Source organism: Bos taurus, chromosome 16 (genome assembly GCF_002263795.3).
Source record: "Bos taurus isolate L1 Dominette 01449 registration number 42190680 breed Hereford chromosome 16, ARS-UCD2.0, whole genome shotgun sequence".
NCBI lineage: Eukaryota > Metazoa > Chordata > Mammalia > Artiodactyla > Bovidae > Bos > Bos taurus.
Genome location: NC_037343.1, coordinates 3064499 through 3091757, shown reverse-complemented (window position 1 = coordinate 3091757; position 27259 = coordinate 3064499). Strand labels below are relative to the sequence as shown.

Here is a 27259-nt window from a genome sequence, read left to right as displayed (position 1 = left end):
ACTAGGGCACAGTGAAAGTTAGCTGTTCAAAGGGGAATAATTCTTTTTTTATATAATGTTATTTATTTTTGGCTACGCCAGGTCGTTGCTGCTGCACGGGCTTTTCTCTAGTCGCAGCAAGCGGGAGCTACTCTTCATTGCGCTGCGAGGCCTTCTCGCTGTGGTGGCTTCTCTTGTGCCGAGCACCCTCTCTAGGGCGCCCAGGCTTCAGTGGTTGTAGTGGGCTTAGTAGCTGCAGTTCCCAGGCTCCAGAGCTCAGGCTCAATAGTTGTGGCTCATGGCCTTAGTTGCTTCAAGGCGTGTGGGATCTTCACAGATCAGGGATGGAATCTGTGTCTCCTGCACTGGCAGTTTCTTTACTACTGAGCCACCAGGGTAGCCCAAAAGAAAATAATTCTTATCCAGAGAGGTGCCAAGAGATAGGCTATTAGTGGCAGAGTGGAGCTTGGCGCGCAGGGTGTCAGACCCCTGAGCCAAGACATTACGTCAGGGGTAGCAGAAGGAACAGGGCTCCTGAGTGTCCTGTAGTGAGGCGATCAGTTGCCTGGTGGGCAAAAAAAAAAAAAAGGTGTGACTGAGATTTCTAATATGTTGCTAAATACCACAGGAAAAGTTACAGCAGAGTCGAAACGGAACTCAGATTTTTTCAATCCAAATATCTTGCTATAGATGAAGAAACTGCCCTCCAGAGAGAAAGTCCTCAGCCATGACCATACATGGATAGTGGTAAAAGGGAAGCTGGAATTCAGGACTCCTCCAGCATCCTTGCCTGGAAAATCTCATGGACACAGGAGCCTGGTGAGCTTCAGTCCATGGGGTCGCAAAGAGTCGGGCATGACTGAGCAACTAACACTTTTTTTTTCTGCCCATTCCGCACAGCTTGCAAGGTTCCCCAACCAGGGATTGAACCTGGGCCTTGGCAGTGAAAGCGTGGAGTCCTAACCACTGGACTGCCAGGGAATTCCCTGGAACCCAGCGTGGAGTCTGTGCCAAGGCCACAGGTGCAAGACCTTTCACCAAGGCCACAGACACGGAGCCCAGAACCAACATCACCTCCGAAGCTGACTGAGAACCTTTGTAACCGTTGCCAAAAGGGCCTCTGATCATCACCCACCAGCTTCCTGACCCCACTTGGCAAAAGTGCCCACATCAGTACTCACCCTCTAGCGCCCTAACCAATCACCTATGCCAACTTTCCAGAGGGAATTATCTTTGTTTTGAGGCTATAAAAATTGACTACTAACCCACGAAGTGTCAGCTCTCTATTGAGCCAGCTTGCTGTTCTAACTTGTGTCCTGTCGACTTCCCAGGGCTGTTAGGAGGTCAGCTCACCGTGCTCACAGCCCTCGCGTTACCTCTGCTCTTAATAAACCCACTCCTTTCTGCAATACCCATGTTTGGACTGCCAAAACACCCAGGACTCCTGTTCATCTATGTGTATTTTCCCTGCTGCTGCAAGTGGGGGACAGTGCAAGTTGTCTGGCTTGCAGAGAAGAGCTAGCTTCTCCTTGGTCACATCTTTCCTAGGCCTGGCCTGTGAATAACATTAAATTTCCCGTTTTAATGGATAGCTTGGGGACTGTTTTCAGAGTTGGTAGCACAAAGTTTCCCAAACTCCTGGTAAGGCTTACTAGAATTTAGGTTGTAAGTAGCTCCATCTTGTATTTCCAGAGCCCATTTGGGTCCCACAAGACAACATGATTCTTAGGGACTTGAGCTGTGATGTCAGACTGACGGGGTTTGCCTCCCAGCTTTGTTACTTCTAGCTAGGGCTGGGTGGTCTTGGACATGATACTATATTGAAGGTGCTTAGAACCAGAACTGGCTCAATAAATGTTTTATAGAAAGTAAAGTGAAAGTGAAAGTCACTCAGTCATGTCCGACTCTTTGCGACCCCATGGACTACACAGTCCATGGAATTCTCTAGCCTAGAATACTGGAGTGGGTAGCCTTTCCCTTCTCCAGGGAATCTTCCCAATCCAGGGATCAAACCTAGGTCTCCCACATTGCAGGCAGATTTTTTACCAGCTAAGCCACAAGGGAAGCATAATATTATACCTATTATTGTAGTTGCTCAGTACATATTTGTTGAATGAATGAATGAATCAATGGCTCATTAAATGAACAGATTGCCTAAGCAGACATATACTTGTGGTCACAGCTTTCAGTTCAATTGCTCAGTCATGTTCGACTCTTTGCAACCCCATGGACTGCAGCACGCCAGGCTTCCCTATCCATTACCAACTTCTGGAGCTTGCTCAAACTCACGTCCATTGAGTCGGTGATGCCATCCAACCATCTCATCCTCTGTCGTCCCCTTCTCCTCCTACTTTCAGTCTTTCCCTGCACCAGGGTCTTTTCCAGGGAGTCAGTTCTTCGCATCAGGTGGCCAAAGTATTGGAGTTCCAGCTTCAGCATCAGTCCTTACAATGAATATTCAAGACTTATTTCCTTTAGGATTGACTGGTTGGGTCTCCTTGCAGTCCAAGGGACTCTCAAGAGTCTTCTCCAACACCACAATTGAAAAGCATCAGTTGTTCAGTGCTCAGCTTTCTTAAGAAATGGTCCAACTCTCACATCCATACATGACTACTGGAAAAACTATAGCTTTGACTAGATGGACCTTTGTTGGCAAAGTAATGTCTTTGCTTTTTAATATACTAGGCTGGTCATAGATTTTCTTCCAAGGAGCAAGCATCTTTTAATTTCATGGCTGCAGTCACCATCTGCAGTGATTTTGGAGAGCTCCCAAATAAACTCCACCTCTGTTTCCACTGTTTCCCCATCTATTTGCCGTGAAGTGATAGGACTGGATGCCATGATCTTAGTTTTTTGAATGTCGAATTTTAAACCAACTTTTTCTCTCTCCTCTTTCACTTTCATCAAGAGGCTCTTTAGTTCTTCACTTTCTGCCATAAAGGTGGTGTCATCTGTATATCTGAGATTATTATTTCTCCCGGCAATCTTGATTCCAGCTTGTGCCTCATCCAGCCTGGCATTTAGCATGATGTACTCTGCATATAAGTTAAATAAGCAGGGTGACAATATACAGCCTTGACGCAATTTTGAATCAGTCCATTGTTCCATGTTGGTTCTAACTGTTGCTTTTGACCTGCATACAGATTTCTCAGGAGGCAGGTCAGGTGGTCTGGTATTCCCATCTCTTGAAGAATTTTCCACAGTTTGTTGTGATCCTAACAGTCAAAGGCTTTGTCATAGTCAATAAAACAGAAGTAGATGTTTTTAGGGAACTCTCTTACTTTTTCTATGATCCAACAGATGATGGTCACAGCTTTGGGCATTCCATAAAACATGCTAGGCTTAGTTTTGTCAGCAGAGGGCAGAATTGAGTCAAGAATCTCAAATTTGTCAGCAACGAAGAATTCAGTCCCAATCCTCTTTTGAGAGCCCACCTCCCAGTCTTGGAAGGCCACCGCTAATAAGCAGGTTCATAATCAAGCAGTTCCACTAGCCCCTGAAAAAGAAAGGGCTATACTGTCCACCACCCGAGAGTGACAGTTACAGAGGGCTATAACTCAGAGCTCTGAGGAAGGGAAATGCAATAATTGTGGTCTCAGGCAAAGCAGTGGTAAGCTGAGCCCTCCAGCTTGCAGCAGCCCTTTTCCCAGAGGAAAGGAAAGGGGTCCAGGTATCTATACCCAGATAAATCCCAAGGCAGGAGATGCTCTAGAGCTTGGGAGCCCCTGCAAAGCTCAGCAGATCCATAGAGCGCTCAGCTAGCCCTCATCTACTTTTCTCCCCTACTGCTCTCTCTCACCCCACTACCCCATCCCTGACGTCTTTCATCACAGTTTACTCTCCGTTTGGTCCAACTGGCCTCCTGTGAAGCCTTCCCTCGAACCCCTGAGCCAGAATAAGACCCATCCTTTTAACTGTACATGGCATTTTGTGCCTGTCTCTTAAAAACAATACATACATAATTTAAATGTATTATAGTTTGTTTTCATCTGTCCAAGAGAATGACAGAATTAACACTATAGATACAGGGATGTGAAATTTGTGATATCAGATGAGGCATAGGGCAACTGGCTGCAAGAAGCTGCTTATTTTTTGGTTAACATATAAAAGTTTTTCCTTCATATTTTCTTCAGGCATTTAAGTGCTCCTCTTGTGCCTAAATTTGTGCTAGTGGCCCAACAACCTATCTAGTTTTCTTATTTTTTATTTTACCTTTCAAAATTTTTATTGGAATATAGTTGGTTTACAATGTTGTGTTATGCGCTGGTCTTGAGAGCCTTCCCACTGTCTGCTTTGGATTAGATGGTAAATTGTTTACTTATCTTAAATCCCTTGCTAAACTGTAAACTTCCTGAGAGCAAGGAGCTAATTCTTGATCATCCCTCAAGAGTCACCTGAGATGTATTTCTTTTCCAGGAGAACTGCTTTCCCACCACTCCCCACCTCACCCCCAAAGCATGGCCTTGATATCTCTCACCAGCCCTCCCACGGGCACCCTGCGCTTCACCCATCACGGCAGTCCTTACTCTGAGCCGTCTTAACATCCGTTCCAGTTGATCTGGACCCACCCAGACACAGGCACAGATTGTGAAGTGTGTCAGGGCTGGGACGGATGTGTGTTTCTAATTGTCTTCCCAGCGAAGCATCTAGCAGGCTCAGTAAACCATTAATCCCAGAGCCCCTCACACCATGATCACCAAGAGTAAGCTCCTGCGCGCCCACCTTCAACCACGCCCACCTTCAACCGGAGGGCTCAGCTCAGCCCAGCCCAGCCGCCTAGGCACATCCACGCACACGACCCAGGAATTCCCCGCTATCTGCCTCAGCTGAGCTCCCTGACGTAATCCGATCCTCTGTCAGGCATTCTCACTCTCTGACAGACCAGGTCTCCCTTCCAGGAGTCCGAGCACTGAGTTTCAGCAGTTAGGATCATTTCCGAGTCTCATGCTGTTCCGGCTCTATGTCTGTTTGTCTGCCCCCCAGCCTGTCTGCTGCAGACAGACAGCAGCCACGTGTATTCATGACTAAAGCCCAGCCGGCACCTTGTCTGGAACTGAGACGGTCTCTTTTCTCTGAAGACTCTGGCTATCACAGCTTGCCGCCTAAAAGGGGATTCACATTCTGATCAAAGGAAGCTGAAGTAGGGGTGGGGAAGGTCCAAGAGGTACAGGAGATCCCCCCACTGTCAACCAGCACCTCAGCCCCCACCCCTGCAATAGTCAGTTTAGGTGGGAACAGAGGGAAATCCCTCGAGTCTTTGAATTCCACTGTATATCCATTCTTTTAGTTCATAAACGTTTGCTGAGTGCCTTTTTGTGCCTAGCAATGGGCTATGTATTAGGGATACCTGGAGTCTAGATTAGTCTGGACTTCTTAAGCGTCTAGATCAAGCTTGAAAGGAAATTTTAGATTCAACTGTACAATTCTTTCACCTTACTTATGAGAAAATATTGATTCATCTGGCTGTCTCACATCTTTCAGGTCTAGGCCTAAAATGCTCTGTCTGCAGGAAGCTGCCCGGACCAGGCTCTTCCAGAGAGGGCTAGAGGTGCCCCCCTGAAATACACCCCAAGGGCATTCTGTTCTCCCCCATCATGGATACATCCACCTCTAGGATTTGCTTGTTTATTTCTCACTAGATTGAGAACTCTCTGAGGGCAGAAGCCACCCTGTCACCTTCGGATCCATAGGTAGTACCTAGTAGTCAACTGTATTTGTAGAATGACTAAGTGATGGGATCAAAGGCCACAGGCGCGGCAGGTATCAGTCAGAATTAGAACTCAGGGGTCCTAACACTCAGCCCTATGGCTGCTCTTATATTACCCACGCTTCCACTTGAGAGCCCTTATCTATCTAAATGGCCCCAGCCAGCTAGATCCCAGGAATGGATGCTAATCTCATTGCGGAAAGGAAATAGCAGGTCGGGGGAACTTTCACCTGGACCTCATTCTGCTGCTGCTAAGTCACTTCAGTTGTGTCCGACTCTGTGTGACCCCATGGACAGCAGCCCACCAGGCTCCCCCGTCCCTGGGATTCTCCAGGCAAGAACACTGGAGTGGGTTGCCATTTCCTTCTCCAATGCATGAAAGTGAAAAGTGAAAATGAAGTCGCTCAGTTGTATCCAACTCTTAGTGACCCCATGGACTGCAGCCTTCCAGGCTCCTCCACCCATGGGATTTTCCAGGTAAGAGTACTGAAGTGGAGTGACCTCATTCTACTTTCAGATAATTCAGACCCAAAGGGGAGGCTGCAGAGAGGAGAATGCCAAACTGGCTACCACCTCCTGTGGCCCTCCAGATTTGGGGTTGGTTTCCTGAATAAGTGGATCCTCTGCAGCTACAAAGGAAGCCAAGGGCCCCATTCTCCAGCCCTAACTCAGACTAGAACGGACAGTGGACGGAGGAAAGTGGGCAGAGTAAATACAAAATTCAGTCACTGTGGGTCTAGTCCTTCTTGATCCTCAACCTGCCCTGAATACACAGCTGGAGGCAGCACCCTCTGGGGCTTCTGAATCCCAGCTCTGCCAGTTTCTCACCAGTCATGTGGCCTTGGACAGAATAATACACCTTCACAGGACTGGACTACTATGAAGATTCAAGGGGAAATGTTCCTTTCTCCCCACTGCATCCCACATTTAGAGGAAAGAGGAGAGCCTATGGATAGTCTCTTTTCACTCTAAATGACACTCACAATGGGGATTCTGGACTAAGCATTCTGCTCCAGACCTTAAAAACCAGGCTCAAAAACCACAGAATGGAAAACTTGAGCCTTTTCCAGTAAGTGGCCTGAGATGACCCCTAAAAATGGTGCACTATTCACTTAACCCAGAAAACCCCACAAAATCATGCAAATCAAGAGGTTCAAATCTTCGTGTTCACTTTAAGAACATTCGTGAAACTGCCCAGGCCATAAAGCATATGCATATCTGAAAAGCCACCAAGTATCTGAAGGATGTCACTTTAAAGCAGCAATGTTTGCCATTCTTTACAACAGTGGAGTTAGTAGGTGTGCACAGGCCAAACAGCGGGGCTGACGCAGGGTCAGGGGCCCAAAAAGCGAGCTGAAGTTTTACTGCTGCTGCTGCTCAGTCGCCTCAGTCGTGTCCGACTCTGTGCGACCCCATAGACGGCAGCCCACCAGGCTCCGCCGTCCCTGGGATTCCCCAGGCAAGAACACTGGAGTGGGTTGCCATTTCCTTCTCCAGTGCATGCAAGTGAAAAGTGAAAAGTGAAGTCGCTCAGTCCTGCCCGACTCTTATCGACCCCATGGACTGCAGCCCACCAGGCTCCTCCGTCCATGGGATTTTCCAGGCAAGAGTACTGGAGTGGGGTGCCATTGTAATGCTGAACTTAAGGGCTTCGATGTAGATGCTCTGGTCTTTGAGCAAATCCAAGTGAACAAAGCCCCCAAGATGTGGTGCAGGACTTACAGAGCTCACAATTGGATCAGCCCCTACATGAGCTCTCCATCCCACATTGAGATGATCCTTACTGAAAAAGAACAGATTGTTCCTAAACCAGAAGAGGAGGTTGCACAGAAGAAAAAGATATCCCAGAAGAAACTGCAGAAACAAAAACTTATGGCCCGGGAATAAATGCCACAAAAAATAAATGCAAATAAAAGTTAAAAAAAAAAAAAGGAAAACTTGAATGGGCAGCTATTTACAAGTTAAATAATAGGAGTGTAATATATTTTTAAATGAATGGATGTTTCCCTTTGGCTCTGCCTCCTTCCCTTTCTTCATCAGTTCCACCACATCCTGAGGAACTCACTCAACCTTAGAAGCCTTATTTGCTGAAGAAGTAGGAACTTCCCAGAACTGCATGTCTGGGATACACTTAAGGTTGATCCGACCGAAGGCAGAAGAACTCAGAACCCTGAAACGGCTCTCCCCTAACCCTCCAACTTGAGAGTTTGCTTCCATTCCAATCCATCCCTTTTTCCTCCTTATGGTCTCAGAGAAGTGGTGGAGTGACTTCATGGATTTTGACTTGGGAGAAGCAAATTACTCAGGATGGAGAAATCCTTTGGGGAACAGTATCATTGTCAGTTTGCCTCTTGCTAACTGAGAACAGCTTGGTGAAAGGGCAACAGGTGGCTCTAGGCAGTACCAAGAGCCTCTGAGAGGCACAGAGCAGTGCAGGGGCTCTCAAAGCTTCTGGGTCCAGGCAGCAGCAACCGCAGCCCACCCCGCCCCAGCGGCCGCCCCGCGCGCCCCTGCCGCTGCAAGTCTTCCCCGGAGCCCGGGTGGGCGGGGCTCCACTGTCACTCTCCCCGCCGCGCAGGAGGAGCCAATGCCAGCGGCCCTGGTCACGCGCTCCGGGCAGCCCGGCCAATGGGCGCCGGGGGGCGTGGTCCGCCCGCGGGCTCCAGGCATTTATAACTGCTTGCAGCCCAGCGCTGGCTCGCGAACGCAGGTGCAACCGTGGGTTCCGGGGCGGGAGCTGCACAGGTGTCCGGGTCTTCGGGTGTGCTGTGCCGCCGATCCCCCTTCGCCCGCGTCCCCCGTCTGGCCATGGAGTCCTTGCCTTTTCCCCGGCGCCTCGGCCCTGCGCCCTCGGCCACTGCCGCGCTGGCCGCCGAGCTGGTCCGGCCCCTGGCCGACGGGCTCCTCAAGTCGCCCAAGCCCCTGATGAAGAAGCAGGCGGTGAAGCGGCACCACCACAAGCACAACCTGCGACACCGCTACGAGTTCCTGGAGACCCTGGGCAAGGGGACTTACGGGAAGGTGAAGAAGGCGCGCGAGAGCTCCGGGCGCCTGGTGAGTGCGGCGCCCTGGGCGGCGCCGGCCGGCGGGCTCCGGGCTCGGCCGCGCCTGGGGGCGGGGCGGGGAGCGGGGGCTGGGGTCCGGTGCCTGCTCGGTGGGGTGCCTGCCTCCAGTCTTCATCTTCGTGTGTGTATGTGTACGCGCGCGCTGATGGTGTTCTGTGTACATTTGTCTGTCCATGAGTATAGGGACAGTGGTCGTGGACCTGAGAACCCCCCGAGCAACTCTGGTCAGCAAGTGATGGTTTCCAAAGTGAGGCAGGGTGAGGAGGCTCCCTAGAGATGAGACTTTAGTGGAATTTTGTTTGTAACAGACTGTCCAATGTAGTAGCATGGCAAGAGGCAGTAGAAGGCACTTGATCTTAGGGGGGTAGTGCGTATGTGTAGCCGAATGAATAAAGGAATGAGGCGTCCAGTTCCTCAGTTCAGTTCTGGGAGTTTGGCAGCCCAGGAGACTATGGAGATATCCCTCCCTCCTGAGGGGCGTGGGTGGGTTTGACATTTAGGTCCTTGCCAGCTCTGACATTCAATCAAAGTTTTGTTATGATGTGTTTTTAATTCTGGTAAATGTGAAACCAGGCTCTGGTGAAGGATCCACTGTGCCTGCCCCAAGGTGCCTTTGGATTTGGGGCCTTTTCAGGGACGTGTCCTGTTCATTTCGGATGTAGGTGTGTATAGTAGTAGTAATCTGTGGGTTGTTGTTCAGTCATGTCCAACTCTTTTGTGACACTATTGACTGTATAGCCCACCAGGCTCCCCTGTCCATGGGATTGTCCAGGCAAGAATACTGGAATGGTTTGCCATTTCAGTCTCCAGGGAATTTTCCCGACCCAGGGATCAAACCCGCATGTCTTGCATTGCAGATGAATTCTTTACTACCGAGTCACTTTAATGTGTGGGACCTTATGCAGTTTATTTTCTCTGTACTTAGTTTCTCCTTTTGCAAAAATGAAGAAAATATGGGCTCCCTCAGAGTTTCTATGAGGACTGAATGAGGTACAAATACGAATTTAAATTGTTTCCTGACAATAGAACCCACATTGAGAACTGATTTGGAAAGACCAGCCCTAAAAGGATGGCAAGTTTGCAGAAGTTAACAGTGGTTCCCTAACTTGAGCTTAATGTACATTGGAATAACCCGGGTGCTTATTGAAGCCACTTCTCTGGTTCCGCACCAGGAGGATTTCATTCTGAAGATCTGGGATGGGGCCAAATAATCTGTATTTTTTTTGGGCCACACTGTGCAGTATGTGGGATCAGGGATGAACTCGTGTCCCTACAGTGGAAGCACCGAGTCTTAACCACTGAACCTCCAGAAAGGTCGAAAGTGAAAGTATTAGTGTCTCAGGCGTGTCTGACTCTTCGTGACCCCGTGGACTTTAGCCTGCCAAGCTTCTCCGTCCGAGGGATTTTCCAGGCAAGAATACTGGAGTAGGTTGTCATTTCCTTCTCCAGGGGATATTCCCAACCCAGGGATCCAATCCAGGTCTCCTGCATTGCAGGCAGACTCTTTACCATCTGAGCCACCAGACAAGTCCCTAAATAATCTGTATTTTAAGAAGCCTTTTAAAAGCAAGTGGTTTAGGGATTGTTTTACCAAATCCAGTTGGGTGCTGGTTATGAGACGTGCATGTATGCGTGACCGTGGTTTGCCTATTGGCTATGGCAGCAAGTCACCTCCCAGATTGTTTGCTTTTGCAGCCAGTAGCTGGTTTGAAATTCAGGAAGTCATTTCATTGGTGAAGGAGAGTGGATGCTGGGGAAAGGGAGTGGATTATGGCCCCATCAATAGAACCGAGTATGTTTTTCCTGCTAACGCCTGGCACAGTCCCCAGGTGCCTACTGCCAGGTTACAGCTATTGGGCAATCATGTACTTCCTGACTTTCCTTTTCTTTCTCTTTCTATAAAGTGTGATGGCCCAATAAGCCTCCAGGCTTGAGACTGCTGGACCCAGGCTTTGTTAGGGGCTCAGCTGAAAAATAGCTTCTTGTGGCTTGTGGCTCGTACCTCTTGTTGGGGGGCAGACTGGATTGGGGAGGAATGGGGTGGCCCAGAAACTGACACTGAAATGTAGAAACCCCATTAAGCTCTTGACCTGGGTCACTGCGTGTGTATGGGTGTGTGTGTGTAAGAGAGAAAGGGAGAGATCATTGATTCTGGAATGAGATAAACCAGCTTTCAGTTTGCAAACCTCAGTGGCTGAAGGCAGAGATTTCAGCTCTTATTACATCAGAACAGAGAATTCAGAGGTGCTCCCTGGCTTCATGTCTCTTGTCTCCAGGGAGCCAAGATGAGTAGGAATGGGACCTGCTCCCTGATCCATAGATCACCCTGTACTTCTGCTGGCAGTTTGCTCAGGGCCTCCGACCTCCTTGGAGAGCAGCTCTACACACTGCTAAACTCTGGTTTCTCTAAATTCTGGAGGGAAAGCCTCTTTCCCCACTGCACCCCACTCCTGCCTCTGCAGTGTCCTCTCTGAAGAAAGACCGACCTGGTGTCCCAGGAGAGGAGTGTGGGAGCAGCCCACGACCTCCCCCAAAATGAACCAAGGTCTTTGGGGAGGAGGATCAGAGGAAAGCCTGCTGGGTGACTTCCGCCCCATTCCCAATTCCCAGCCTGTCTGATCGGATTCTCAGGGGCCCAATGGGATTGTCTAGGGGGAGGGGCAGGTGGGCAGGACTAAGGGCTACTCCAGGAGGACATTAAAGGAAAAATAAATATTTGCTCTGGATCTTCTAGCTCTGAGTACATTCCTGGTATCCACATGACATTTCCTCCTGTGACTCTCCTAGCTCTGACGCCCTCCCCCAGGAAGAAAAGCACCTCCTGGGTGCCTGGAATGGTGGAGTCCACCACAGCTGTTAGGGTGGTCTGCATAGAGTTCTTACCTGCACGAGCAGAGGGGAGTCCCAGGGGAGAGTGATCTGGGCCAGGGGAGCTTCTGTCTCATTTTTATATTGGATTATTGCATGGGATTTCAAAATGTTTGAACATGACCGAGATGGTCTGATCCCTTCACTGACAGATGGGGAAACTGAAGCCCAGGGAGGGCAGGTGACATGTCCTGGGGCTGGTTAGTGGCATGCCTGCAACATCGGCTCCTGACTTGACCACCCAGCGTGAGATGACCAGGACTGAGTCTCAGACTGGGAGCTGGCTCTGGGCTGAGCCCGGGCTTGCCTCAGTTTGCTTTGTCATTCCAGCAGCTAGCTCCGACTGCCCTTCCCAGAGCTCCAGGCACACTGAGAGTGGGAAGAGTCTTCGAGAACAACCCGCACCCCTGTGTCCTCACTGCCTGCGCCCAGGGTTCCTGAGTGGGTGAACTACACTACATTCGAGGCTTTTCCTTTGTCAGGAAAACTGCTCAGCTCATCATCAGGGTGCAAGCATTCAAAATCCCGGCTCTGCTTGCTTCCGAGCCGTGTGACCTCTCTGCGTCTCAGTTTCCTCATCTGTAAAGTGGGGATTATAATAACTCCTACCTTGTGGGGTTCTCCCAGGGTTAAATAAGGTGATGTGCATGTCAGCTGCCACACATTGTCGTGTTACCCTAGTAGGGCTGGCTTTGTCACGGTCCTCCTTGCCCTCTCCTGGGGAAGGGGGAGTCCCTCCATCCTGGGTCTGTCCTGCCCTGAGGAGGAGAACGGCATGTGCTTGATTTCCTAAGCCCTTTGGTCTCTGCCTCGTTCAGAGTCCCAGTCTCTCCTTTAGCCCCTGATCCAGAGAAGGGCTGCCACCTGGCCACGTGCCAGAGGCCTCTTCTGTGTGATGCTGCCCTCCCAGCGCCTGCTGCACCTGCCTGCTCAGGGCAGGGAGAGAAACTCTGGTTGCAGGCGACTCCTGTTCCTGGGCTTTGGCCAAGCCGTGCAGGAGGGCTGGGCAGGGAAGCGCTTTGTCTGGCAGAGTGGGCCAGAGGGTGTCAAGGAAGGGGTGGGCACAGCATAGGATTTAGGGGAGGCGGCGCCCCCTCCCCTCAGAACCCATTCCTGGTCCCTGCCGGGTTCTCTGGAAGGCTTGGTGGGATGGTGAGCCACCCCAGGCCTATCCTCACCCTGCCAGCCCAGCGCAGCTTCTCCTCTGTAATCTAAATGGGTCATCCTCCAGCTCCTCAACCTGCCTTCCAGAGGCAGCTGCTCCGTGAAAGGCCAAAAAGGAGTCAAAGATCTTGGCTCCAACTCTGGCTGATAGCTATGACCAGAGATGCCCAGCTTGTAGCTTCTCTCTTGTCATCTGCAGCCAGTACCTGTAGGTCATCTTTTTCTAAAATCTTTCTGCCATTCTCTCCTGAATGCATATTATTCTTGATCTGAGTTCCTATGGGGATTAGAAGGAGAGAAGGCAGTGTTTTAACCAATTGACCTCAGCACCCATCTGTCCAACATGTTTGTCTATCTGTAAGTGGGTTGATGGTGGCTGGTGGTGCACAGCCCAGCCCAAGCCAGGGTGTGGGGCATTCCCTTCTCCAGGGGTTAGAGGCAGGCCAGAACATCTATAAGGACCTTTTGTCTTCTGAGATGGTAGCTTCTACACGCAGCAACCCTCCATCTTGGATCCTGACAGCCTGGCCTTGTTGAGGAATCTGGGAAGAGTCACCTTTCTGGACTTCAGTGTTTGCATTTGCAAAATGGGATAGGGAATTAACCATGCTGCCTTTCAGGCAGGCAGAGCCCCAGAGGCAAGAAAACCACTGGGCTGGTATCAGTAGGAATTTTGCTCGGCAGGTTAACACGGTTTTGGCACGGGGCCTCTGAATAAGCCCATTATAACAATCCTTGGCCAGCACCTTCCTGGTGTGGAAGCAGGTGGCCCATTTCTAAAGAACCTCATCAGAAAATGCTGGAGTTTAGAAGCGAGCTTAGAGATCCTAGTGTGCAAATTCACGAATAGTTCCTTTCCTTTCTTTCTGGTGTGTTCTCAAACCTTTCTGTCTGCCTGGAATGCCCTTGTTGCCCCCCTCCAAAATCCTATGTGCCTTGGCTTGGTAAACCCCACTCTTCCTTCAAGATCTAAAACAAAATTTTCTCCCAGGGGTGATTGACCTTGCTCCTCCAGGCAAAGCTCTCCAGTGCTCTTGGAGCCCCTGGGCGGGCAGGGATCTCAGTCACACTGACTGGGTCAAGGGCCTTGGTGCAGGGACTGTCCAGGTTTTGTCTGAGTCCAGCACCTACTGTAGTGCCGGACATGTAGTAGGCGTTCAGCAAATGCTTGGAGAATAAATGCCCTTTTATTTTTCAGGTGAGGACATTGAAACTAGCCAGACCAGTTAACCAGATCATTTAAGTGACTTGTCTTGAGTTGCATAGCTCCAAAGGGGCAAATAAAGATTAGATACCTGGGCTCTTGGCACCCCTCCACTGATCTAATGTTCACATTTATATTGTCATTATTGTGTTTCAGTTTCCTGGCCCGTCTAAGTAGGGTGGCCACGTAATATAACATCTCAGCCTGAATACTTCGGAGAGTAAAAAGGGCACTGTTAATTACACGGGGTGAACCAGGATTGTCCGTACGCAGGTGGCTTTCCTGCCTCTGGGTGATCCATTCAGCGACTATCTTTCTCTTCCTTTACTCTGGTCACTATATTTTAGAGAGTGGTTGCTCAACTATCTTGCACATGAGAACAAAGGTCCCTCGAAATGAGTTCTAGTAAACAAGGTTGTCTCCACCCATGCCTCACAAAAAGGGCAGAAAATCTTATTTGGGCACTGGTCCCCTTGGTCCCAGGGATCAGCCCAGTGACATAACCAATAAATATTTATTTGTGATTTGTGTTCGCCAGTAAACAGTTGAGTGTTTTCTGTATGCTGAGCTCCTTATAAGCCTGAGCTGTTGCTATATCTCATATACTTTGACAGGCTCTCCAGCAGTTAGAGGCCTGTCTGGTGGGGCTAGGGTGGGTGGGGGAAGTGCCCCAGGCCCACTAGGACAGTGACACATCGCTCTTCTTATCTGTCACTTGTTTGAGGACTGGTGGTGGCTCAATGACCTAATCTGTTTCCTTCCTGGGAAGTGCCAGCCAAACTGTGGTCTGCTAAGACCTAGCATAGATAATGGGACCAGAGCATGAGCTGGCAGGGGGATGGAGCTGTCCATTGAGGATGAACAACTCTGGTTTTAATCGTAGGCTTCCAGAATGGATTTCAGGGTTCAACTTGTACACCCTCTACCCATGCAGTGACTCCTCCTAGCACCTGTCAGGGCCCTTTCCTTTTCTGAGACCTCTCTTCTGTTAGGCTTGTCTTTAGAGCTCTGACTCCGCCTACAGTGGTTTGCTGATTGTCTATGTTTGTGTGTGCACAGTTGTACATCTGAGATATGCCTAGGTTTTGCATATGTATCTGAAATTTTCAAATATTTCTGTTTCAGTATCTAAGTATGTGATTTATATGTGATTTTCCTTTTACATAAATAGATTCAATTTATGGCCCTTTATCTGAAGAGCTCGGGGTATTACCTGATTTTTAAAGAATTTAAAGAGAAAAGAACTAGTCCACAATATCTGTCCTTCATGGGGAGAAAAAGGGTATAGGAGAGGTGATCAGGAACCAGGCTGCCGGTCGAAGCCTGTAGTTGGAGGAGGATTTAAGCCCCTCCCCCGTCCCCACCCCCTGTCCAGTTCTAAGCGGGGGATTTTTCGCTTGGCTCGCTCCTTGGGGTCATTTGGAGCGGGAGGGGTGGAGGGCGTGAGGAGACGCCCGGGGCGCAGCCGGCCCTGCAGCTGCAGCGGGGCCCCTGCGGGGGCGTGGGCAGGAGGCGCCAGGGGGACCGCCCCTCGCGCCGCCATTGTCCCCCGGCCGCCCCTCTTTCAGGCTCGCCGGCCCTGGCCCGTTGCTGGGGTGACCGGCCCGGGCATTGTGAGCGCTCCTCTGCCGGATTGCGGCGGTTCCGCATTCCTGGCTGAGGGGACACAGGCCCGCGGGCGCGTCGGAAGCCGGAAGCCTTTGTCTGCCCGGAGCCCTGGGAAGGGGTGGGCGGCCCCGCCCCCGGGCTCCTTTTTCCGGCTCCTTTTGAACCTCGAGGGGCGGCAAACCCTCCTGGGAAATGAACTAGGGGCCGTTTTCCTCGGGTTTCTTACAACTCGCCAGGCTCCGGGGAAGGGGAAGTCTTGTGTCTGCCTCCCGTGCCCTCGCACAGGACCTGTCGGGAATGGTTCACCCTCCCCCGCCCGGCCCGGGTGCCCGCGTTGCGTCTCCCGTGGCCCGTGGCATTTATACGGTCATCTCACAGAGGCAGAGAAGGAGAGCGTGGCAGACATACTCCTTAGTCCAGCCCGTTGCTCTCACGGAGCTCCGAGGCCGCGGGAGGACCGCAGAGCCTAGAGGGCCGGTTCCCCGACTGCCCACGCTCCACACCCGAGTTTCCTCTGTCACCCTGCTCCGTGTGGCAGGACAGAGGCCTGGGACCCGTCTGTGTCTAAGAGCTATGCTTAAGCGGCTGCTTGGCAGTTCTTTTTCCATTTCCTCTGCCTCACTCCACCCTTCCTGAACCCACTGCAGGTACCAGTCAGAGATTAATCCTTATGTGGCATGATCACCTTTACAGACAAGGTAGCAAAGCCCAGAGGACTGTTGTTTAACTGTCTGGTTGTTTGGTGCTGGGGGAGAGACCTTACTATTCATAACTTTTTTGAGTGATCTTTTTGTAAGCTGGGACTTCCCTGGTGGCTCAGACAGTAAAGCGTCTGCCTACAATGTGGGAGACCTGGGTTCAATCCCTGGGTCGGGAAGATCCCCTGGAGAAGGAAATGGCAGCCCACTCCAGTACTCTTGCCTGGAGAATCCCATGGACGGAGGAACCTGGTGGGCTACAGTCCATGGGGTTGCACAGAGTCAGACACAACTGAGCGACTTCGCTTTTGTATATGGGGGAAGACATAAAATTCACCATTGTCATCATTTTAAGTGTACAGTTCAGTACATTCATAGTGCTGTACATCATTACCACTATGCATTTCCAGAACCTTTTCATCATCTCAAATGGAAGCTCAGTATCCACTAGGCAATCACTCCCCATCGCCTCCGCACCCCCACCCCAGTAACCAGCCTCCTGCTCTCTGTGCAGTGCGTTTGTCTATCCTAGTTACTCAGATAAGTAGAGTTGTGCAGCGTTTGTCCCTGTGTGTCTGGCTTCTTTCACTGAGCATGCTTTCAGGGTTCGTCCGTGTTGGGCATGCATCGGTACTTCATTCTCCTTTGTGGCTGAATAATACTCCATTGTGTGAACATAGCATATTTTGTCTGATCAGTCATCCGTTAATGGGCCTTTGGGTTGTTTCCCACCTTTTAGCTAGAGACTGTTTGTAGCAAAGTCGAGGGCTGTGGTGGAAAAAGTATCAGACGTGGGTCAACAGTGCAAGCCAATCTGTGCCAGTGAGTGCCTGTGTGATGTTGAACAGGAAGGAAACTTAGCCTCTCTAGGAGCGCGCTTCCTTACCTGGAGATGGGGATGGTGGTGCTTTCCACGCCTGCCTCTCAGGCTGGTTGAGAGGGCCAGCTCAGTGACAGCTGCAACAAATGGCTATTCAGTGCCTACTGCGTGCCAGGCGCCGTGCTCGCCACCCAGTGGGGAGCAAAAGAGGCCCAGTCGTTTCCTCGTGGTGGACCAAGATAAATTTGCTTTGAATCACAAAGCATCGGCCTTACAAGTATAGATTGTTACCTACCGTCTTCACCTATCCATACTCTGAGTGAGGTCATTGATTTATCCTCATTCCTGCTACATAAACCGCACCCAACCCAGGCAAGAATCTTCGCCAGAGAAGGTTCTCTCTAGCCTCTCTGCTACCTGCCCCAGTGAAGGGTGGAGAGGCTTCTCTGGGTGCAACCTATGGCCTTTGTAGCAGCTGGAGGCAGATCAGCAGGGTCAGGGCTCCCCCAGAGAGTCCTCAGGGATGCCTTTGCCTGCCAGGCCTTCCTCCTCACTGTCCTGCACCCTCTGTTCCCAGGTGGCCATCAAGTCAATCCGGAAAGACAAAATCAAAGATGAGCAAGATCTGATGCACATTCGGCGAGAGATTGAGATCATGTCATCACTCAACCACCCCCACATCATTGCCATCCACGAAGGTACAGAGGCAGAGCATTTGAAGCTGAGTGTGTGTGTGTGCACACGCGCAGTCGGAACAGATGACACACAGGAGTAGAAAAAGGCATGGGCTTTAGGCTTGGGCAGGAGCTGGATTTGAAGCCCAGCTGCATGACTTTGGGCAAGTAATGTAATGCAGTCTCTGGGTCTCAGTTCCTCTTTTGTAAAATGAGATAATCTCACCTGCGTCACAAGGCTGTTGCAAAGATCAAATTGAACGTCACCAAGTACTCAGCTCAGGACAGGAACGCTACAGATTGGAGGCATTTTCGTTCTTAGGTTTTCCGTACTTAAACACTGCCTCCCCAAACCCAGTGAGAGCCTTGGCACTGTGGGGGTAGCTGAAACATACGGAGACCTGCACCTGTCTCCGGCGTGTGGGTGCTCTCTTTCTTTGTGCGTCTCAAGAGCCAGGCCCCCTGTCCTCTGAATCATTCCCGCCGTGAGGCTGGTTCCTACCCGTCCTCGTATCTCGCAGCCTCCTCTGGCACTGACATCAGTGCCGGCTCTCCCCTCCGGCTGCCCTGCCCCTGTGACCCAGACAACAGTGAGCGAGAGGGAAAGACCGGGAACAGCCTCCCACACGCTCCTGTCTGCTGGCAGCCTTTCCATGATATCAGGCAGGAAGCGAGGAATGGCAGGAGCAGCAGGAGGGAGGGGGGGCCTGTGGCTCTGCCCTCAGCCTGAATATTCCTGGTGGGAGGAAGAGAGGGCTCCTCTCTCAAGTTCTATTTAGAAGAAGGCTTAAGAGCAGAACCACTGCCATGGTCCCCTGGCCTGAACCTGTCCCATGAGGAGCCCAAGCAAGTGGCTGAGAAGGCTAATTGTATCTCTGTGTATATCCCCCCAGGGGAGAGTGGGCAGATGATAGAGTATTGGTTAAGCCAGGCTAAGCTTGGTGGTTGGTGTGTGTATGTGTGAATTCTTCCCCCGACCAGTATCCCCCATCCCGTATCTCCAGCTAGGTCTGGGAACTATTCTTTGAAGCTTAGGATGTAACTGCTACATATTGCACCTTCAGATTCAGCCGATGTTGGGGCATCATAGTTACTATGTAACTGGCAGAGCTCTCCCAGATCCATCCCCATCCACAGACTTCAAGAGATAGGGACTAAGGAGAAAGCTCCAGTCCTGGGAACTGACCTCTAACATAGCTGCCCTCCAGAATGTGCCCTGGCTGGCTCCTGACCCCCAGCTCCGTGGCACAGAGTTTACACACACCCTGCAGGGTTGTAGAGACCCACAGGGCTGGAGTCTCTAGGCAGGCCCCAGAAGTCTGGGCCACAGTGCTCTCCTGGGAAAAAGCACAGTCTTCCTGGCCAGATGCCCAACTGCTTGGGAGCTCAGACTTTCCCTGGGAGTAGCCTCCTCTCTCAACTCCTTCTCCCAGGCTAGACAGGAATCGCTCTGGGGTTGGCTGAGCAAGCCAGACTCATAGGACCCGCTTGACACAAAGATGCAATGTCACAGACATGCGTGTTTTGACACACACCCAGCTGAAGGGCCAGTTTGATGAACCAGCCGTTCCCTGCTTTTCCAGGAGAACAGACAAGGCCTGTGGTGGCAAGCGGGCCGCTCCCACACGTGGAGATGAGCCAGCTGGAATAGGCTGACCGCCAGGAGCCCAGCCAGTCAATTAATTATCAAATATGTATTGATTGTTTCTGCGTACAAGGCCCAAGCCTGAATACTCTGGACGGGAAATCAAAGAAGTTGAGAGTGATGAGTGTCTCAGCTCTCTGTGGATTACAAACCACTTTCCTATGCTGTTATCCCTCTTCTGATCTTCTGGGTATTATTTTTCAAGTCTATGCGTGAGGATGCTAGTAATAAATAAACAGCGGATTCCGTCTGTTGAGTGCTTGCTTGCTTGTCAGGCTCCGCACCAGCTCGCTCAGCCAGCCCGAGAGCTGTCACTTGTTTCTATCTATTTCTCGCCCCAGCCCTGTGAAGTTGCTGTCATTATCCCTCTTCATATGAGGAAACTGAGGCGCACTGATTGAATAACTTGCCATGGTCACCCAGCTAGTAAGTGTTGGGGCCAGGATTCAAATCCCAAACTTGTGTCCTTACTGAGGTATCTGAAAGAGATTTGCCGAAGGTCACCAGGCAAAAAAGTACTGAGTTCTGAACCAGGGAGCCTGACTTCTCATTCTTATCCAGTGATGTCTTGGAATTCATAGGCTAGTTTTAAGAAGGCTCAGAAGCCTGAACTTCCAAGGAGAGGGAGGTGAGCCAGTCCTCTTGGCCTGAACTCATTGCTCCTGGAAGGTGCCGGGAGCACCGGCGGGCAGCATCCTGCCCCCTTACAGATTCTGGTTTGGGGCCGGGAGGAGGGTGTGGGCCCTGGCGGGAGCGTGCCCTCCGCAGAGCCTGACTCTGCTGCCGCGCTCTGCCCCAGTGTTTGAGAACAGCAGCAGGATCGTGATTGTCATGGAGTACGCCAGCCGGGGCGACCTGTATGACTACATCAGCGGGCGGCAGCAGCTCAGCGAGCGCGAGGCCAGGCACTTCTTCCGGCAGATCGTCTCCGCCGTGCACCACTGCCACCAGGTGAGCCGCTGGCCGGGGCTGGCTTCCCCAGAGAGGCCCCGCGGCTCGCCAGGACCACACGGGGACACAGAAATAAAGGCGAGGTGTGCTTCTCCACTCAGGAGTGTTGGCATCTCTGGCTTCAAGTCTCTTGGCTGGGGTTGGAAGGACCTATGGTTTGTTGTACCGATAAAGATGGGCTCCCTGCCTATCTGTGCGTACCCCGCCTTTGCTGCTTCCTCACTGTCCAGACTAGGTCTTCATGTCCGTCTCCCCTGATGGCCTTCCCCTGACCCCTGCCCTCCCTCTTTCAGAACGGGGTTGTCCACCGGGATCTCAAGCTGGAGAATATCCTCTTAGATGCCAACGGAAATATCAAGGTGAGCCTCACTTCTTGTGTAAAACTGCTCCCCCACCCCTCCCCAGACCGTCTGCACTGGCCCCAGCTAAGCATCTTTTAGTCTCTAGGAGGTTCCAGGAGTTGAGTCCCGGTAAGGACCTCAGCCGTCCTCCATGTCAGCACTTCCTTCTGTGGGTTGAAAACTGCGGCCTCATGATAAGGAGTGTCTTGCACAAGGTCCCATGGCTAGCAAGGTCAGCTGGAACCAGTCTTCTAACTCCCTCAACGTCACAAGGTTGAAGGAGTCTAGATCTAGGGTCGGTTGCTGCTCACAGCCTTGGAACTGGCAGGGAGAGGCCGTGGCCTGCGTGTGCCCCACCTTCACGTGTGTACAGAGATACAGGCACACGTACACACGCATGTGTGTGTACTTTAATCTGCTACCATTAAGGAGCCCTTTGGCACCTTTCACCACAGCAAGCACTCCAGCGCCAGCTTCCTGCTTCCTTCTGCTGCTGAATTCCCATGGCTAAGTAGTTAAATTTAGGTCTGAGAAGTTCGTGTTGATGTGATAAGCTCGGATCTCAGGGCTGGAAGGGGCAGACAGCAAGAGCCTGCCCTGCAGACACCTGGGAGGGCTCTGACTCTGCACTTGGACCCTCCTTAGAATCTTCCCAAACTCAGGTCACAGCCTCTTCCCCAGTGGCCCCTGACCTGTGCCCTGAGGTGCCCTGAGTTCATTCTCCTTTCCAATTACTGGAGTAGGTGGGGCTGACTTTGATGCTGACCAGGGAGGGGGAGGCCAGAGCCAGTAAATGCACACAATCCAGGCAGGCATGAACTTTCCCATCTGTACCAGTCATCTGCCTCGTTATGGGCGTCAGTAGGTAACTGCTTGATAAGAGGCCAATAAAACCCATAAATGAAGGAGCCAGAGTTCATAAACAGCTCCTCCCCACCCTGGACACACATGACCCTCTGCTGGGGAGGAAGGCTGGGAGCAAAAGGGCATAGGTCTCAGCCTCTGTCTGAGGAGAGCTGGAGGAAGGGTCTCTCTGAGGAGCGAGAAGATGGGCTTGAGGGCCCTCAAACCCTCAGTGTCAGAGGGCTCAGGAGGTCCTGTAAGAAGATTGCTTCTCCTGGGCCATAATGATGGCCCTAATCTTTGCTCTGCCTTCACTGTGGCTTCTCAGATCTCCTGGACTGACCCCAGCCCCACCACCACTTCCTGCCTGGATGTGGGCCCAGATGAGCCCTTTGCTGGGGCGGCAACCCCAGCCCATGGGGTAACTGTGTTCTGAGGCCCTTGGCACTGACATGAGACGTTGCCTCTCCCCCTCCAACTGAGAGCCGTCCTTCAGTCATTAAGTGGCCTTTAGTCCCATCCATGGGTCACAGCTGTGCGAGGAGCTGCAGAAGGGGTCGGGGCAGGTGGTCCACGTGGGGAGCGTATTGACGTGGCAGCATGAGGAGACAGACCTGATGAGCAGGGGCTTCTGTGAGTCATTGGAAATTGTACGGCTTTATGGGAAGAGGAGATCTCAGGGCAATGGAAGGCTTCCAGGGGGAGCCTTCTGGGTTGGTAGGACGTGTGTAGGCAGATTGAGCGTCCCTGGAGTGGAGCGCAGCATGAGCAAAGGGCCTGGGGAACTGTGAGGTCTCTGGAGCTCCCCTCACCTCTGCCCAGGCACACCTCATTGACACAGCCTCTGAAGGGCTCTTTCTTCCAGGGCCTGAGCTGTGTTGGTGATGCCCAGTATGGGGTAGAGGTCATGGGCACCCTTTCCTTCTGCCAGGGCCTGTGTTTCCTTGGAGTCTGGAGAGGAGCAGACCAGGAGCTACAAAACAATCCAGGCCTTGGTGTGACCCTGTCCATGTTTGACCCAATCCTACAGATCGCTGACTTTGGCCTCTCCAACCTCTACCACCAAGGCAAGTTCCTGCAGACGTTCTGTGGGAGCCCCCTCTACGCCTCGCCCGAGATCGTCAATGGAAAGCCCTACACAGGACCAGAGGTGAGTACCTGGCCTCCTCCTAATCTCTTGGCTTAGACCTTGAGAGAGGGATGAGCTGGTTTTCTAATGATTCCCTTTCTCAGATTGCAAGATTCATTTCCCTGCCAGAGCAGTGCCCAGCCAGTTCTGTAGCTGGGAGTAGCAAAACTGACAGAGCTTAAGTCCTCTGACCCCTGACCCCTGACAGCGTGGCTCTGTGAGAGCTTAAGTCCTCTGACCCCTGACCCCTGACAGCATGGCTCTGTGCCCCACACCTTCTGCATTCCCGTTGCCTCTCCTAGCACCCGGCCAGCCTCCCCAAGCAGAGGCAGGTGACACCTCCGTGACTCCCAGTCCCGTCTACAGTAGGGCCCTGTCTGACTCTGGGTACTAGAAGGAGGTGGTCCCTGGATGCTCTGGGCTCTGGGATCCCCTCCGTGGGTACTGAAGGGGAGCCTGGAGCCGTTTGCCCTGCGGCATGAGGACCTCCTGGCTGACCCCGTCTCTCCCTCAGGTGGACAGCTGGTCCTTGGGCGTTCTCCTCTACATCCTGGTGCATGGCTCCATGCCCTTTGATGGGCAGGACCACAAGATGCTGGTGAAACAGATCAGCAGCGGGGCCTACCGGCAGCCTCCTAAACCCTCTGGTGAGTGAGGGATGTGGGCATTCTCATCCAGACCCTGGGTGTCCTTTGCTAATTCCTGATGCAAGAATTAAACAGTGACAGTAAAGTGAAGCTTCCCTGGTGGCTCAGACTGTAAAGAATTTGCCTGCAAAGCTGGAGACTGGGGTTCGATCCCTGGGTCTGAAAGATCCCCCGGAGAAGGGAATGGCAACCCACTCCAGTATTCTTTCCTGGAGAATTCCGTGGACTGAGGGAATTATCTGCAATTGCAGCCTGGTGGGCTACGGTCCATGGGGTTGCAAAGAGTCAGATGTGACTGAGCGATTTTCACTTTCACTTTCTAAGTGAAGACGGCAACCCACTGTAGATGAAGGTACCTTCCACCCCACCTCCTGCTCTCATCTCTCTGCCTCCTGTGTCTGTGACCTGCAAGGAAGGAAGGGCTGAATCTTCCTTTATGGGCATGCTTATTTGGGAAGTGCTTCCTAAAGCCTGGTTTAGATCCTATCTGCCACAGTTGTCTCATTTCCTACTGCGTTTGTCCTTAGAAATCTTTTTGTCCTTCCGTGTATGGTGTATAAGGTGAGAAGAAGGGTGTGAGGACCTTGGTTTACTCTTGAGCAGCACAGCCCCACCCCCAGAGGCCTGCATTTCACTGGAGCAAAGGAGCAGACATGTAAACATGGCTGTGGTCCTGGAGACTGGGGAGCCTGCCTGGGGGCACAGCTGACCTGGGGGGGAGCCCTGTCTTAGCATCCATGGGGTGAGCCAGAAGGGACGCTGCGGGTGCCCGAGCTCGTGGCTACAGAGCTGAAGCCTCTCTCTCCCCTTCTAGATGCCTGTGGCCTGATCCGGTGGCTGTTGATGGTGAACCCTACCCGCCGGGCCACCCTGGAGGACGTGGCCAGCCACTGGTGGGTCAACTGGGGCTACACCACCCGTGTCGGAGAGCAGGGGGCCCCGCACGAGGGCGGGCACCCTGGCAGCGACCCCGGCCGGACCTCCGTGGCTCAGTGGCTCTGGCGCTCCTCCCGCCCCCTCCTGGAGAACGGCGCCAAGGTCTGCAGCTTCTTGAAGCAGCAGGCGCCGGGCGGCAAGGCCCTTGCCCCTGACCTGGAGCGCCAGCACTCGCTCAAGAAGTCTCGCAAGGAGAACGACATGGCCCAGACCTTTCCAGGCGGCCCCGGCCGCTGACGCCTCCCCTCGCCCTGGGAAGGGCGGCCTCAAGCTGCCGAAAGGCATTCTCAAGAAGAAGACGTCAAATCCCGCAGAGGGGGCGAGGCAGGGCCCTGAGCCCAGCCCCAGCCCCTCCAACCCGGGCCAGGCCGGCCCGCTGCTCCCCAAGAAAGGCATCCTCAAGAAGGCGCGCCAGCGGGAGTCCGGCTACTACTCCTCGCCTGAGCCCAGCGAGTCTGGGGAGCTCTTGGATGCCGGGGACGTGTTTGTGAGTGGGGATACGAATGCCGGGAACGTATCTGTGAGGGGGGATACCATGGAGCACGAGCCCCCTCCAGCCTCGGGGCGGCTGCCGCATCGCAAGGGCATTCTCAAACACAACGGCAAGTTCTCGCATGCGGCCCTGGAGCACACAGCGCCCACCACCTTCGGCTCTTTGGATGAACTGGCCTCCCCACACCCTCCAGCCAGGGCCAGCCGCCCCTCAGGGGCCGTGAGTGAGGATAGCATCCTGTCCTCTGAGTCCTTTGACCAGCTGGACTTGCCCGAACGGCTCCCTGAGCCCCCACTGCGGGGCTCTGTGTCTGTGGACAACCTCCTGGGGCTGGAGGCACCCCCGTCGGAGGGCCCCGGAAGCCGAGGCCTGAGGCGCTGGAGGCAGGACCTGCTGGGGACTAGCTGCTTTTCCCTGCTGGACTGCCCGGAGGGGACAGAGGACGGCCAGCAGGGACTGAGGGTCTGCTCGGAGCTCAGCTGAAGGGGGGTGCATTGCCCATGCGGGCAGGCTTTGAGATGCAGCTGGATGCACCCTGAGGGGGAGACTGCCTTCTTCCCTGCCTCCCAGGACCCGCATCCCAGCCCAGAAGGCTGAGGTGGCTTCAGTTGAGCCCTGGGGAGGGCTGGATGTGGGCAGTGGGCAAGTGAAGTGCGTTGAGGGTTCAATGTCTTCAGCCCCGTGGAACCAAGAAGGTAGCCCTAGAGGGGAAATGAGTAGAGAAGCAGCGAGGAAGGCCTGTGGCTGAGTCTAGGTTGCCTGTTAATTTCCAGGTTGCCTTGCCCATTGCCCCCTCTGAGGGGGTCGACGCCTTCTTCTTGAGAATGCCTTTGGCAGTTTGAGGCCACCCTTACCAGGACGAGGGGCGGCATCCCCCTGGAGGGTCTGGGCTGTTTAGTTCTTACCCCTGGACTTGTTAAACAAAGGCTGGCGCCGCAGCCACTGAGCCACGGAGGCCCAGCCAGGGTCGCTGCCGGGTGCCCACCCGTGTGCGGGCACAGGGTTGCCTGTGCCCTCCCCATAGTAGGGCTGCAGAGAGCTGGAAAGAGCACTCTATTAGTGCCTAGCTCCAGTAAAGAGTAAGTTTGTGTGTGATGCCATCCTGCCAAGGTGGGGCTAGAAGCTCTTCATTCACATACACATTCCCATCTCCACCAACTGTTGCAGGAAGGGGGACCCCTTCCAGGGCCCAAAACTGGGCTCTTGTCTAACACTCAGAAATGAATTGTCCGAGGAGACACATGCGCTGACAAAGCAAGAGATTTTATTGGGAAAGGGCACCCGGGTGGAGAGCAGGAGGGTAAGGGAACCCAGGAGAGCTGCTCTGCCACGTGGCTCGCAGTCTCGGGTTTTATGGTGATGGGGTTAGTTTCCGGGTTGCCCTTAGCCAATCATTCTGACTCAGAGTCCTTCCTGGGGGTGCATATCTTGTTCAGCCAAGGTGGATGCCAGAGAGAAGGATTCTGGGAGATGGTGGGACATGTGGTGTCTCCTTTTGACCTTTCCTGAATTCTGCCAGTTGGTGGAGGCTTATTAGTTCCGTGTTCCTTACCAGGATCTCCTATAAAACAACTCATGCAAATGGTTACTATGGTGCCTGGCCAGGGGGGGCGGTTTCAGTCAGTGTGCTTCCCCTAACAGAACCACTCAAACTGGAATGTGGCCCTCCCCGCCAGTTTTCCCTGGGGTGTCTTGGGAATGGTCTCCTAGAGTGTGCCCTTCCATACTTAGCTGAGCAGTAAGAGAACACAACCTCTGTTTCCTCAAAGATTCTCTCCCCTTTCCCATCCTCCAAACTTGGAAAGTGAGAGTGAAAATTGCTCAGTCACATCTGACTCATTGCAACCCCATGGACTGTAGCCCACCAGGCTGCAATTGCAGACAATTCCCAGTCCATGGAATTCTCCAGGAAAGAATACTGGAGTGGGTTGCCATTCCCTTCTCCAGGGGATTTTTCAGACTCAGGGATCAAATCCCACTCTCCAGCTTTGCAGGCAAATTCTTTACAGTCTGAGCCACCAGGGAAGCTTCACTTTACTGTCACTGTTTAATTCCTGCATCAGGAATTAGCAAAGGACACCCAGGGTCTGGATGAGAACGCCCACATCCCTCACTCACCAGAGGGTTTAGGAGGCTGCCTGTAGGCCCCGTTGCTGATCTGTTTTATCAGTGTTTTGTGGTCCTGCCCATCAAAGGGCATGGAGCCATGCACCAGGATGTAGAGAACGTCCTGGGACCAGCTGTCCCCCTGAGGGAGGGTCAGCCAGGAGGTCCTCATGCTGTAGGGCAAATGGAGTCGCTGCTATGAATCTAAAAGACTTGAAAAGGCTCAGGCTGCTAATGGACTTCATCTCAAGGGGCTCAGATTCCCCTGGACCCCACTTTGGACCTCAAGGACTCTGAACTTCTCCAGCCTCCAAGCTGCTCCTGCTATTGAGAATGGATGTATCTGTTTCTCCGGGCCTTTAGGGCCCTAGAAAGTTCTTA

The 27259-nt window shown here is 52.6% G+C and overlaps 1 protein-coding gene across 1 annotated transcript; it reads left to right on the top strand.

Annotated features, from left to right (window-relative positions):
• Nucleotides 1-8396: 8396 nt before the first annotated feature.
• Nucleotides 8397-26282, top strand: NUAK2 (NUAK family kinase 2). Its single transcript, NM_001372082.1, is given in 8 exon segments — nt 8397-8740; nt 17691-17811; nt 20232-20383; nt 20677-20742; nt 22598-22717; nt 23211-23343; nt 24158-24494; nt 24496-26282. Coding segments are annotated over 8 exon segments (1935 nt in total). The 5' UTR covers nt 8397-8494; the 3' UTR covers nt 25256-26282.
• The last annotated feature ends 977 nt before the right edge of the window (nt 26283-27259 follow it).